The 15,032-nt window shown below is 40.6% G+C and overlaps 2 protein-coding genes across 6 annotated transcripts in view; one reads left to right on the forward strand and one right to left on the reverse strand.

Moving 5' to 3' along the window:
- Positions 1–15,032, forward strand: part of lims2 (LIM and senescent cell antigen-like domains 2) — a 43,117-nt gene that overhangs the window by 17,475 nt on the left and 10,610 nt on the right. The window contains exon 1 of one of the 5 annotated variants that reach the window (XM_085383946.1): positions 2,086–2,475. The exons of 2 other annotated variants lie outside the window; for them this stretch is intronic. In XM_085383946.1, the coding sequence (XP_085240072.1) occupies positions 2,267–2,475 (209 nt within the window). In that variant the 5' untranslated portion in view covers positions 2,086–2,266. Of the gene's footprint in view, positions 1–2,085; positions 2,476–15,032 lie in introns of those variants that run through there. 2 more of the 5 variants (XM_085383945.1, XM_085383947.1) reach the window with 2 other exon arrangements.
- Positions 8,349–10,542, reverse strand: LOC146651340 (zinc finger MYM-type protein 1-like). The gene is made up of 3 exons (XM_085383605.1): positions 9,623–10,542; positions 9,084–9,198; positions 8,349–8,876 (listed from the first exon to the last, which is right to left on the reverse strand). The coding sequence occupies exons 1-3, from the start codon at positions 10,540–10,542 to the stop codon at positions 8,349–8,351; spliced, it is 1,563 nt and encodes a 520-aa protein (XP_085239731.1).

The following is a 15,032-nucleotide window of genomic DNA, read 5'->3' on the forward strand; positions in this document are numbered from 1 at the left end:
CAGTACTTTACCCCTCTTTTCTTTACCTGAATCAAGAAAGTTACAGATTAAACACCACATATTATTCAGCAAGCTTAAAACTAGCAACTGAGACCATGAACTCACAAGAAACTCATTGCCTCAGGTTATAAATCAAAGCCTGTACACTTTGATACAATCAGTTGATTTTTGCAACCAGAGGAGTCTCCCATTCCTAGAAAGAAAGAATGCAGGTTTAAGGCATCTGCGTACTGGCAACCTTTTGATTACCCCCCGAGTCTCTACCTCCTGAGTTTACTTTGCTTACTTTCTCACTCGTTTGCATCTTCCTATCACAGATAGGCATCTTCTCCGGTTGCCAGTGGTTTCGTAACATCTTTCAGTCACTGTAAAACTACTATTGTATTTTAATAAAATATGAACAATGTCTTTACACCAGTTAGTATCTCTGGTGTTGCCTAGCAAGAGCACCAGTCAGCTAGTCGCAAGCTTATGCGTTGGTATCGAGAAGAGGCATGAAAAAAAAATCTACAGCTATGATGCTTTTAAAAACAAGCAAGAAAAAAATGTGGGTAATAGACTTTGAATGTGAAGTTATGTAGCCTTCCTCCACTCCGAAGACAGAGTTGGCCTCTATCATGTATACAAATTCTCTCGCACACATACACAGACACAAAACAGCAGCTGCCAGCACCTAGTTTGGAGTCGAGGCTCCACTGGGTGTCTATTTGTAGAATGGAGTCATGTAGTAAGACTTATACTGAAGGACTCCGACATGTTTCAGCTGGACGCACAATGACACATGGGACTTGAACATCGTGGTGCTGACGCTTTACAGGTTTAAGCAATCATCAGCCATCCCTTACTTTGCTGGATTAACACACTGGCTGCTCTCCAGTGTGGAGAGTCAAACATGTTTGCCTCACTGGAGCGTATTTGCGGATATAGCCTGGTGTTGTTTTGATGGTTTGGGAAGTGGTCATTAATTTGAGATGCCAGCTTAGTGTAGCCACATAAAGAGCTATCAAAGAGAATTGTGGCTTTAAAGGAATGCCCTTGGCTTGGACCAATATAGGGTAGAAAGATGATTAACAAATTTATAATTGTAGCCCTAGACAGCTTCTGATGTTTCAGACTGATATTGGAGAAGATTCTTACTATTTTCTCAGTTGAATTCAAGTTTGAATCCTGCGGAGACTTTTAAAGAACAAAAGCAGTTCATAAACGGTGTTTTTGGAGCTGGTGAATATGAAAGTGTTCAGGGATTCTGACTCAGCGAGGCAGCTTGCATTGATACAGACTTTGACATGATACCAAACTTTTTTTTTTCTTGTGTGTGAATTTCCTGCTTTGCACAACAACACAACAGCTGGAAAGGGAAGAAACAGGGATGTTTGTGTGTAAAAATAATAATAATAATAATAACAAAGGAAAATGCGTGCAATTAAAGCCACTTCTGTTTTTTCCTGCATGTGTTAGCTACTTACCTCGTATCAGGAGGCTGATTACGCATTCAAGTCTGGCCCCTGCAGGCTTGCCGAACACACTGCTGCTTGGTTTCTTTCACAACTGTGTTTATCCAATGATTTCTTACATGAGATGGAATAAACAGTAATCTGTTACACTGTTATTCTCTCTGTTCCTGGTTTGTACTGGACTCTTTTAGGCTCTTTGCGTCGCTGTCTGACATTCCCGCTTTGCGCAATCCTCAGTTGGAGCCACATTGTTAGATCTCCCAGAAAGCTGAGAGCTCCAGCTGTTTAACACAAACACACACACAGAGATTGATAGCATGAGGAGATATCAGGCGAAGACAGTTTATATATTAGGGATTTCAAAAATTAAAATAATGCTGTGTGTGTGTGTGTGTAAGTGCGATCTGACACAGTGACCTCTGCCTGGACAGGCGTCAGGGTGGGCCTTTCAATTTCAGCAACCTGCCCAAGAATAGACAGCGAGTTTGGAAAAGTGTGTGTGTGTGCTGAGAGTTGATGGGGGAGTGAGAGAAAGGGGGGGAGTATGTCCATGAGAGAGGGTGTGTGTGTGTGTGAGAGAGAGAGAGAGAGAGAGAGAGAGAGAGAGAGAGAGACTACTCCCAGTGTAGTGTGATTGGTGTTTTGCTCTCCTTCTTGCTATGTGGATTACGGCTCTCCCTGCCTACTGCATTCCTGCTGCTGGAAACGAACACTGAAGCATCCCAAAGCATTTTTACTGGAGTGTAAGGACTTTTAATAGCATTTCTCTTGAGCCAGCGGTAGGCGGACTATTGCTGTTAATTCAGATAAGCATGGATATGAACGGACGTGGAATGCCTCCATCGATACCTGAGGATGAAGCTGTACACCACAGTCCTCACAGCGAGATGAACGGCTACCATCAGAGGCTTCAGGGCGGTGGAGGAGATGGAGCGGAGGATGAGGTCCCCGTGTCCAAATCACAGAGGCGGAAGAGTGATGTGAAAGTCTACAAGGAGTTTTGTGATTTTTATGCTCGCTAGTAAGTAGATCAGAAGTAAGATTTTATTGTGACTTGGAGACCTCTAACCACAGATTTCTGTGAGTGTAGTAAGAAAAGATATACCTCAGTGTAGGATGTTGAATGTGCAAATTGTGCCTTGAGGTGTGTAGTAGTCTTCTGCTTTCCCCTTTCAGCTGCCCAACTGCCAAAATATCGACAGGACTTAAAGAGTTGTCTTCTTTGCCTGGCTGTATGATGACTGGTATCATCTCATTCTCAGCTTAAGAATATGCTTTTTGTAACCAACATGCCAATTGAAGTGGTAGCAGTGCACACAAAAAGGGATTATGACAGAGAAATTGTGGGTTAAGGACTTTACTCTGCTCATTTGCTGACGTAGCGTTAGTGTGTTAACCCCGAGCTTACGGCCGTGTTACAGAATGTGAAGAATTCTGATTTATTTACTGGGCTTTATCAGCTTAAGCTTCCTTAGGTGCCATGTTTGTGCAGGGATAGCTCTGAGCGCTACAGGAGGGAGCACACAGGAAGAGTTATTTTTGTGCCAAGGGGGGGAGTTGTTATGCAAAGCAGAATATGCTGGCTGGCATTTGAAGTATGTGTGCCTGAAACACAGGAAGGCTAAATATACATACTTTATTTCTGACTGATCAGGGTACATCATCACATGTGGGAAAGCATGAATGTAGGGTCACCCACAGGTTTCTCTAAAGGACGCTTAGAGGCCTGTCATCGGAAGCAGTCAATAGAGACAGAAGAGACAGAAAATTTTGTTTTGAGGAAAGCAAGAGCCGTGTCAGTCGTGTAAAACATTGAAATGGAACTTTTCAATATAATATTTCTTTTCGTGTGCTAAGACAGTCATTTCATCCACTGATTTTAGCTCTATCTTTGAGCCTGCCCCTCCCTGTAATCCAACTTTTCGCTGACTGGCTGCACCTAGCAAACAAAAGGTTTGAACAGCAGATGGGTGGGGTTTCTGTGCTCGCAGCCTAAAATGGTCATGTTAGGAATATCCGTTCTCAATGACATCATACAGGGGCCGAGTCAGGAAACCGAGCTGTTGGTTCACGGGGATTACTGGCACATGTGCTGACATCATTTTTTAAAAATTTGGCTATTTTTACTGTGAGCCCTCACCAGTGTAATAAGGCAATTCTTATTTGTAAATCTGTGTTGAAATCATTCTAAGAAAAGCTGAAATTTACCATTGCATGGTCAGAACAGTCAGGTTTTTTATATTAAAGATATAAGAAGAATGAGAAAACACTGAAAAATCAAATCAGAAGACCTGAAGATAAATGGAGACCAGAGAAGGCAGAGTAGAGAGAACAGATGGTGCTCATAAAAAACGATTTTCTTTATCCACTCTTATCCACTTTATATTCACTGTGGAGTTTTAAGAAATCTGGACCCATTTTAATTGTATTAGAAATCATTTTGCCTTCTCTTGACTTGTCCATATGAGCAGTTCATGCAGAAGCTGGTGAGACTTTTTTTTCAGCCTACACGGCCTTAAAAAGAGCCGGATTGTCATTGATTGCACCAGGCTTAAAGAAACAACGTATTTTCTCTGAAATCTGCATCTCTGGCTTGTCTTTGGCTCACACAGAGTGCTAGAAGCTGATAGCAGAGTGGAAATGCCTAAAGGATGTATCACTTCCTCCCACCAAGCCTGTGGACAGGGCAGGGCTCTCAGTGTGTTTGATATCAGCCCAGACAGGGCATATAAAACAATATGCGTCTGATAAGCATGTGAGGAGTGGAAACATCTTGTTTCAATGTGTTCATGTTAAAAGAACCTCCACTCACTCTACCCGTTTGATGTAGCGCGCATTCTTAAAGCCATTTGGCAGACATTTGGAATGATGACCAGTTTAGAGTAAAGCCCTAAACAGTGAGTTAAAATGTCTTGAAGTTTATGGAATTCTTGATGATTCCCAAGTTGGTGTGAGTTTAAATGAACAGATGGCATCACTCCATAAACATCCTTCAACGGCCTTGTGTGCGTACTTCTGTTGCTTAGATACACTGTGGTATTGTGACCTTTAAAACAAAGCAGCGAAGCCGGGACAGTCCCGCTATTCCCTTGTCATTGTTCCTTTATCTCTGCAAATGTCTGCACATTCCCATTCACCTCCAGTTTGTCTTAAGTGTTAGGAGGTGTTGTTATTCTGAGCAGGGGGCATATGCTTTTATTAATTAACAGTGAATGTTGCAGTTTTGGCATTTGATTGCTTTCTGTGCTTGAGGTCGAGATGAAAGTAGTCCAAAGTTCAGCCTGAGTATAATTTGTAACAGAAGTGGGTTTGGAGAGTTATGACAATATAAAGGATCAGATTGGGGAGAATTGTGTAGAGATTGCCATACCGGATTCATTTGGTCAGATCTCTGTGCTCGGTCTAACAAATCCCCTACGGTGGCCCCTAGAGACAAAGCACGTACAAACTCCAAAACACATGCAAATTCCAAAACACATGCAAACTCCAAAACACTTGCAAACTAAAGAACACATGCAAACTCCAAAACACGTACAAACTCCAAAACACTTGCAAAATCCAAAACACTTGCAAAACCCAAAACACGTACAAACTCCAAAACACTTGCAAAACCCAAAACACTTGCAAACTAAAAAACACATGCAAATTCCAAAACACGTACAAATTCCAAAACACTTGCAAAATCCAAAACACTTGCAAACTAAAAAACACATGCAAATTCCAAAACACTTGCAAAATCCAAAACACTTGCAAACTAAAAAACACATGCAAATTCCAAAACACGTACAAAATCCAAAACACTTGCAAACTAAAAAACACATGCAAATTCCAAAACACGTACAAACTCCAAAACACGTACAAACTCCAAAACACGTACAAACTCCAAAACACTTGCAAAATCCAAAACACGTACAAATTCCAAAACACGTACAAACTCCAAAACACTTGCAAACTCCAAAACACGTACAAACTCCAAAACACGTACAAACTCCAAAACACTTGCAAAATCAAAAACACATGCAAATTCCAAAACACAACGGAAGTGCTCCAGGACGCTAGGGGCAGTGTTGAGCTCGATTTGCAAAATAAACGGCAAGTTTGTCTGTATGGGACGGTCTCCGTCGCGCTTCCCAGGTTGCCTAGCAACCGTGATACTAACCGCTGGAAACGTGTCATACAACTTGGTTTGACAGAAATGAGGGAGAACATATTTTGTTCATTTGTTTGTTTGTTTCTACATGAGCTTTGTGTGATTTGATAAGTATCTGAGGCTGAGACCACAGGACAGTAAAACATGATTTTTGGGCTTCATTTCTGTACTGAACAGTCATTTCAAGATTAATTAGTAAATAAGAATTAGCTGATGTTGTTCATGAGACTAAAGTCATATCACTTTGGTAATGTAAATATAATATGGCCAATATTCTAGTTATTATATTAATCATTATTAGCTATTACAGCAGTGAACATGAACTCTGTGTCAAATACTGAGCTTCAGTACAGATTCAAGTTGCAGTTATTTATATGTCTTATCACCTTAAATCTTCACTCAAAGACAAGTATCTTTGACAGTGCATATATAGGTATATCATATATAAGAGACAAATGTTGTTCCTTCAGTATGTTGGCATTACTAAATTTGGCTCATTGCTTACATATATTTATTAAAAGAAAATGTACAAGCTGTGATAACTGTTTCTGATAAAATGAAGAGTAGACTGATATATGAAATATTCCTTTATTGGGTGAGAAAATCAGACCATGTCATAACTGCTTTAAGTCATACAGAATAGATATCAGAGCCTTAAACAGGCTGGCTTCTGCTAAATGGGTCAAACTGGGCAGAAAGTCTACAAACACATAACATCCTTACAGAATATGATGTAACACTATAGATCAACTTACCTCAGAATATATAAAGCATATAAACAATTACAGCAATATGATGCAACAAACACAGCAGTGCTACTGATCCAAAATACTCAAAGCTTCATAGAACTGAAACAAACATTTGTTTTTAGCTCCATTCGGCTGCTGATACATACTTTAGGTTTCTGAATATTACACTTGTTGCTGCCTTTCATAGTGTGTAACTTGAAGGCCCTGAGTACTTTCTCCCACACTGAAAACACTGGAATGATAAAATTATTTGAACATTACCTAATAAGACTGATTCAGGACAGACAATTAGTTATTTTAAACTTTTCTAGCAGTCCTTCACAAACAGGGAACAGTCTGTCTATTCTCTCCATCTGTCAGCTGCTGCTGGCTCTTCCTCCTCCTCTTCCTCACACACTGTTGAGTTTGTCCTGGTGGATCATCAGGGGTGCAAAGCCTCACAGATGATGTGCAGCAGTGGGTCCCTCAGTCTGTCCTCACTCTGGACACTTGCAGTTGTCACACATGGAAATCAAATGTGTGATAAGCTGCAGGATTCAAACACAAGTGTGACTTATAAACACATGTTCATATTTTTATTCCACATTCAGAGAGAAAGAAACAGAGAGCGAGTGCAGGACAGACAGACAGGTGACAGTCTCAGGTGTATACACTGCTACAAAACAGCACAAAAGAAGGAGGATTTAGTGTTTGTGTTATTACGAAACAAGAGGAGTTCCCAGATGGTACAGTGGACACACATGTGTGACTCCTGCGATTAAAGCATCTTTCTTTCAGCTTAACGAGTGAACCGTCAGCTCGTTCAAACACACGTTAAAGTCCGTTTGGCTCGACACCACCGAACAGAGGCAGCAATATAACATAGCTAACATTAACAGTGCAGTGAATCTTCCTTGTGCTGTGATATTCAGGACTGCAAACCGAGCAGCATCACTGACTTTCAGCTTGTTGTGTTTGTGGATATATGACTGACTTTAATTATCCACAAAATCATCACAATCTCTGTAAGATTAAGGTCGACTATATATATATATTTTTAAAGTAAAGGCTTTAAAACCAAGTTAATTCTGAAAGTACAGACATGACTAATGTCACATAATTTTCCCGACATGTGGCCAACAATAATGGTTTAATGTTCTTCATTAAAAAAATATTTGCGCATAAATAAGTGACATAATATTCAGTACTTACTTCTGAAAGTTTACACTTCCTCCGCTCCGCTTCCACCGTTTTTTTTCGGCAAAATTATCCACACCACCACCGCACTATGAAGTCTGGGATATGTTGGGCCATGAAGGCTACACCGACCCATCCTTAAAATTCAGGGAAATTATGGACGCATTTGAGGGCCGCATTTCAAGCAGCCTTTGAATTGGGAAAGCCTTCTCTTGTCGCTGTGACGTAATCGGCCTTAAAATGCGGCCTTTAAGGCTGCAAACCCCAAATCCGGTCATTGGTACTTCCTGGCTTGTGTAGTTACTAGGTAACAAAAGCTCAACACTGCCCCTAGCGTCCTGGAGCACTTCCGTTGTGTTTTGGAATTTGCATGTGTTTTTGAGTTTGCAAGTGTTTTGGAATTTGTACGTGTTTTGGAATTTGCATGTGTTTTTTAGTTTGCAAGTGTTTTGGATTTTGCAAGTGTTTTGGAATTTGTACGTGTTTTGGATTTTGCAAGTGTTTTGGAATTTGTACGTGTTTTGCAGTGGCGGCTCCTGAAAAAAATCTCAGGGGGGGCAATTTTTATGATATCGACTAAAATGACCCATTTAATGAGTACATCAAACAACACAATTTTAATTTAAATTTAAAATGAACAACCATATTCTGGCCATTTGTATAGATTTGTAAAAATGAACATGAACAGATTTTTTTTTTTTTGAATGAATGAATGAAAAATAACTATTGAAAACAACAACTGTAAACTGATTGGGGGGGGTGGGCTAAAGAGAGAAAGAGAGAGGGATGGAGAAAGAGAGTAAATATGGTTAAGGGTTCTTATTTGTACAAGAACTTTGCTCGTCTGTCTTTCTGAGTGGCAAATTTCTCGATGACCCTGGTGTTGAAATCAGGAAGTTCTTGTGTGAGTTTTTTCTCTATGGACAGCATAGCCAGAGCGTTGAGCCGATCCTGAGCCATATTGTTTCTCAGGAAAGTTTTTATCCTCTTTAAAGTAGAGAAACACCTCTCCGATTCTGATGTTGTCATTGGTGTGGTGATGAGGATGTTAAGAAGACTTACAGTTTCGGTGAATGTGTCTTGAAGGTTGTTTTCCATCAGAACCTGATAGAGCGCCAGCGCACCACTACAACTCTGAAACTCCTCGTTGTTGTAGATCAGGGACAGTTCTGTTTTAAGTCTGGCTTTGTCCAATGAGGGATAGGCTTCCACTGTGGTTTGTAGTGCTGCATCTGGAAAATTTTTGCTGTGTTGTTGGAACAAGTCTCCTTGCAACAGAGTGGCGCTGACAAGGTGCTTGGTGAAAGAAAACCTCTCCTTGGCATGGCTCATAATGGTGTCGCACACCTATCCAATAATATATAATTGGTAAGAGTTAGATTCAGTGGTAAGACTTTGGCACATGTCTCATGTTAATCATTATTCTGAAAAAAAAAATCTGTCCATAACAAAACAAAACAGTCATGACCACTATATCAAATGACATCTGACAGCATCGTCATTAGATTTTATCTGATGATCCGATTTAAATCAGACCAAGCAGCTAGTGCTTACCTCCAGTGCCAAATGGTGTTGCCTGTCTTCCCCCAATGTTCTCCGTCTCTTTGTGGGTGGGTCTTGAACAGGTCCCCTGTACTCCTCATCCACAACCAGATTAGGAAGTGCCTCCCTGATCCAATACATAAGTTTCATTAATGGCTTCTGAAAACTGAATAGGGATATATTAACCAAACACAAACCAAACAAAGGTTGTGTTCTAATTACCGGGAATTACCGGATTTAATTAATAACCGGACCTGGTTTAATGGCTGGGGGAAAACCAGTGCAAGTAAATAAAGGCCCTGGCCATAATTTCAGGAAATAGCCTATGGTATAGGCTACATCAAATCATTACTGGGAATATACTTCATCAAATATACTTAATCAAATATTTTTCATAAAATTACTTCAAAGGCTGATATAAATCAAAATTATCTGAATTCCATTAAACATTTAAGTCACAGAACACAGAATATATGCAGAGAATTTGATAGAATCTATGCATAGATAATTAACATTTATTCTAGGTTACATATTTATGCTTTTATGCCTACCTGATAGCCTGCATGCGGCTGATGAATGTCTGGGTGATCCCTGCGATGGTGACAGAATCGATGTTTCTCTTCTGTAGGTGGTTATACAGCATGTCTACATGTGGCATTATCTTGTGAAACAAGGCCAGGAAAAAACAGAAAGCTTCGTCTTCCAGAATTCTCACGAAACCACCGGCATCTCTCTTTGTAGGGGCATCAAATCCTTCACTGTTACGGATGGTCTGAAAACACCTCACCAGATCGTCTTTATGTTCATACACTGTATTCACAGCACGACTGTTGAAGTTCCAACGGGTTGCCGATGCACTTGGAAGTCGGTGCGCCACCACCTCGTCAAGCACTGCAGTCCTCTTGCTCGATTTAGTAAAAAAAGAAGCGAATCCTGCTATGTCGGAAAAAAAGTGACTGATTTGAGGGATGTGGGAGGTTGCTTGTTGCATTACCAGGTTTAACTGATGGGCATAACAATGTACGTAGTGAGCGTTAGCATAAATGTCCTGTATCTTACGCTGCACTCCTCCAGTGGTACCCCTCATTACAGCGGCCCCATCGTAGGCCTGGGCGATCAACTTTCTCTCTTGTCCCTGGGGGAGGATGAAGCACAGCCTCTCCGATAAGGCACTGGCTATTGCATCTGCACAAGCATTGGGTAGCTTGATGAATTCAAAAAAACGCTCTTGAATACGGTTTCGTTGGTCAATGTATCTTAGCACCATGACTAACTGACAGTGTGTAGAAATGTCAGTGGTTTCATCAGCTTGAATGGCTAAAAACTTCGCTGCCTTTACTTCTTCCACGATCCTTTCTCTCAGAACTGCCAACATGCAATCCAGGATCTCGTTCTGGACTGTTTTCGAGGTGCCTTTAAATACAGTAGCATTTTCAAGGTGTTGCCTCAAGTCGTGATCAATTGATGCCATCAAGTCGACTAAACCTCTAAAAATCCCTGGATTGTCTGAGGAATCACTTTCATCATGTCCCCGCATTGCTAGCTCAAAAGCACCACAAAACTTAATACAATCGATGATTTTAGATAAAATATGACGGTTTTTATCTACCTCTTCGTTGTGCCTTCTTAAAGCAATCCGATGTCCATCATCTAGCTGCGCCGCTATGCTAGTTTTCCCTAGCACAGCTAGCTTTACACTGTTGTCCATATGAACTCGTGAGCTTTCATGTTTCTTGATTCGTTCGGAGAGGTGCTTTAAGTCGGTTTGTCCAGATTGTGTCCACGTCAAATCACACTTGTCACTTTTGAACAGTATGCACGGGAAACAAAAAAGTGCATTAGCTGTTACACAGCCTGTCAGCCACGACTTGCGCTGGAACCAACTCCGACAAAAAGTCCTGTTGTATGCTTTTGACTTCTCCTTCGTTGCCTGGGTTAGTTGAATTTCGGGCTTGTCAGGTCCCAACTCTTTAACTTGCAGTTTTTCTGCCATTGTCCTTCTGGCAAAAGGGTAGGTTAGAAGCGATCTAACCGAATTTGGGGGAGGCTGTGCCTCAACCGTTAACAATACCGCTGCCATCGTCTCTCTCTGACCTTATAGCTCACTTAGGCTACTGACTGAGGTAAAATTCTAGAACAGCAAATCTTCGCGCGTTTTCTGCAGGGGCGCAATTTTAAGCGCCCCCAAACCATTTAATTCAGCGACGCTGATAGGTCAAATATTTATTATTTTCCCCTGGCAACCATTTAATGATAGGCTATTTCGCTGCATATCAAGGGCGCTTTGACGAGCGCCCCAGAAGAAGAAAAACACCGTTTGTTGGTTGAACTTTAATGAGTCAGCTGGTGAAAATGTTAAAATACGCCTGGCTGTATATGGGCACACACATAGTAAAACTATCATTGATGAATTTTTTAAAAATATATATTTTTACTCCTCCACATTTGGGGGGGCGGAGCCCGAGCGCCCCCTATGGGCCAGCCGCCACTGGTGTTTTGGAATTTGCATGTGTTTTTTAGTTTGCAAGTGTTTTGGATTTTGCAAGTGTTTTGGAATTTGTACGTGTTTTGGAATTTGTACGTGTTTTGGAATTTGCATGTGTTTTTTAGTTTGCAAGTGTTTTGGATTTTGCAAGTGTTTTGGAGTCTGTACGTGTTTTGGAGTTTGCATGTGTTTTTTAGTTTGCAAGTGTTTTGGATTTTGCATGTGTTTTGGAGTTTGTACGTGTTTTGGAGTTTGCATGTGTTTTTTAGTTTGCAAGTGTTTTGGAATTTGCAAGTGTTTTGGAGTTTGCAAGTGTTTTGGAGTTTGTACGTGCTTTGTCTCTAGGGGCCACCGTAAAATCCTACCTTTAGGAGTAAATACAGACTGGTCAGATGCACACAGGACCAATCAGCCAAATATTAGATGATAGTATAGCCAAAACTTGTCAACATCTATAAAAACTAGATGCTGTAAATTTGAGCTGACTGTTTGACAGATGTGTTGCACATTTTTCATAATAGATTCATTCAGTTTGAGAGAGAGCGTAGTTTGCCCGTTGCCAGATCAGATTGGCTTGTGTTCCATTTTGTAAATCAAAATCAAAACATCCAGCTGTGTGCCAGCTGTTCATGTGTCAGATTTTCTTTTTATTTAAATGAACTAAACGTTTGGGGGTTTTAACTGTGTGTTGTGACAAATTTTGCAGATGTGATGGTTGACAGAAGAAAAGATTGCAAATAATTCTTTTTGTTTTTTGAGGATGGTTTCATGAATCTCTGTTGCAGGTTTTTGGGTGTGCCTCATAATGTGCTGCTTGTTCTGGCACCGGTTTTTGCAACATAAGGAAATATTAGCCTGGGGCCCACCCCCAGTGATGCATTACAGTTGTGTTTTTAGCAGTACAGCAGTAAAAAAATGTAAGGACTGGTTGTGTGGCTGGCAGAGTTGCACTCAGAATACAGCACATGGAAACAAGAGGATTAAACTAAGCTAAAGATGCTTTTATTAAACTAAAACGAAGTATAAAATAACACAAGCTAAGGAAGGTATAAAAAAAACCCTTTAATAAAGATAATGCAAGGGAGAATACAACCATGAGAGAAGATGTGACAAAAACAAGGGACGACTGAGGCAATAGATACAAACAAAGGATAACGAGAGAATGGGAAACAGATGAGAACACAGCTGGAGATAACTAGCATAATGCCTAAGGAGGAAGTAAAACTAGACACAAGATACAGGGAGGAACAGACACCAAAATAAAACAGGAAAAGACTGACACACCCAGACTAAGACAACCAGGCTTAACACAGACAGAAGACAAAACATGGAGACCAAAGACAAGGAACAGAGTGGGAATACACAAAGGGGATACACAACCTTCAATTAACTAAATGCACAGATAATTGAACAGTAACCTTAAGATCATAAGAGAAAGCCCGAATGTCAACAAACAGAATACAGAACCATGACACCAAGAGTAATCAAAAATACGAAACCAGAGAAACCCAAAGTTTCTCAAAACAAACAATTCTGATTGTCGAGCAAAACAGCAATAGCTGTTCTGTGTCCTGTGTACTGTTTGTTTGTATATGTGTCTTTTTGGCTGCTGTTACAACCAAATTTCCCCTTGTGGGACAATTAAAGGATTATTCTATTCTATTCTAATAGCTGCTGCCTGTCTCAGGTTTTCAAGCTTTTTTAAAAAAAAATCATTAGACCACATCTGTTCTGTTTTGTTTGGGGTTTTTTGTTCTGTTTTGTCTTCTGTATGAATCCATGTTAGTGCATGCACTCACATTTCTTGGATGGACGAGCATTAACTTTAGTGTGTGTGTGTGTGTGTGTGTGTGTGTGTGTGTGTGTGTGTGTGTGTGTGTGTGACTGGTCTTTCCCACATTACTTTCTCTTTTGACTCAGTATATCTTTCAGCTATTATGATGTTGGTGGACGATACTACATCAGGTGTGTCCTGGCATGACCCTTGTTATTATTATTCTTTAGGGAAATATGTTACAGAAAGAAATTCCTTACAGATGTAAAATCAATGGTAGGAAACAATAAAATATTTTTTATAATTAAGTTAGAGAAATAAGGTTGGACTTATTAAATAGGGGGGGAAACCCTGGGTACCCTAAAGAGGAGCCGTCTAGAGGACTACTCATACATTAATAGCAGTTCTTTTGTAAACTATAGGAGTTGATGCAGATAAGAAAGTAGTTTACTCAGTATGGCAAAAACAATTTGCAGGGAAGTGGCAACCAGAGACCATGGAAATGAATATTTGGTAACCACAGGTGTGTCACGGTTCTGGGTCAGTTTGACCCAGTATTTTGAGTTGTCATGTTTTTGCAGGTTTAGTTTAGTTCCATGTGTCATTTTCTGTCTGTCTCTCTATGTCGAGTCTGCGTCTTAGTGTGATGGTTTCTTGTTCCTGTTTTATTGTGAAGGTCTGCGTCTCATGTGAGTGTGTTCAGTTTTACCTCTGGCTTGTCTTGTTGATTATTCCCAGCTGTGTCCACCATCTGTGTGTAATTCCCCTGTGTTTCTCTGTGTATTTAAGTCGTGTCCTCTGTCATTGTAGTTGCTGGTCCGTCTGTGTATCCACCATGTTTCTTCCGTGTGTTCCCCGCTGTCACCATCTTATGCCGTCGTCCACCTTGCTTCATGTTTGAGTTCCGGTTCGTATTCAGTAGTTTAGTTGTCTCCAGTCTAGTTTATTTCGTGCTCCATTTGCTGTTTGTCTATATTTATTTCGTGTTCAATAAACCACCTTCACTTCTCCACTACTGCCTGCGATTGGATCCTCATTTGTTATTTTCACACGGCTCTTCTCACCCGCCGTGACAAGGTGAAGTAACGGTTGGCAACACAAAGTAGGTAGGAGCTGAGATAAACTTTGTGACTGACTGAAGCAACCATGAGTGAGAGTAAAGAGAAAAAAAAAAAGAGAGTAAAGAATACTGTTGACTGAGATATGACCTGGTACTTAATACAATAGAGGGCTTACCTTGGATACTAGAGCCTGGGATGGTGGCAAGCAACCAGCAGTCACCTTCAAAGCAATGCACGGAGTGACTTGGTTCCCAGCTTTAGGATTAATGAAGGCCAATAAACCGGATTATAGAATACACAGTTATGTTTTCTTAGCATTATGAACCACCTTTAAACCACACAATGATGCCTGCAACAGACAAAAGGCAATGCCCTGACTCAGAGTAAAGTATGGTGTCGTCTGCATAAAGCTGCATTTTAGCAGTAAATCAATTCTTTTAAATTGTGTTTTTAAAAATAGAAAAAAACGGGTCTAAAATTTAACCGTGGGGGACTGTCCAGAAAACTTGACTTTTATCCATCTGTATAAACACAGTGAGATATATCCGCAAGCTAGCTCCTGAACACAGTCACCCAAACCAACATCACTGAGTCTGCCTAAGAGCAGGGTTTGCTCAAGAGAATCAGATGCCTTGGATAGA

This window comes from Rhamphochromis longiceps, linkage group LG16 (assembly GCF_057381845.1).
Source record: "Rhamphochromis longiceps isolate RC_006_pf linkage group LG16, R_longiceps_female_GT1.1, whole genome shotgun sequence".
Classification (NCBI taxonomy): Eukaryota; Metazoa; Chordata; class Actinopteri; order Cichliformes; family Cichlidae; genus Rhamphochromis; species Rhamphochromis longiceps.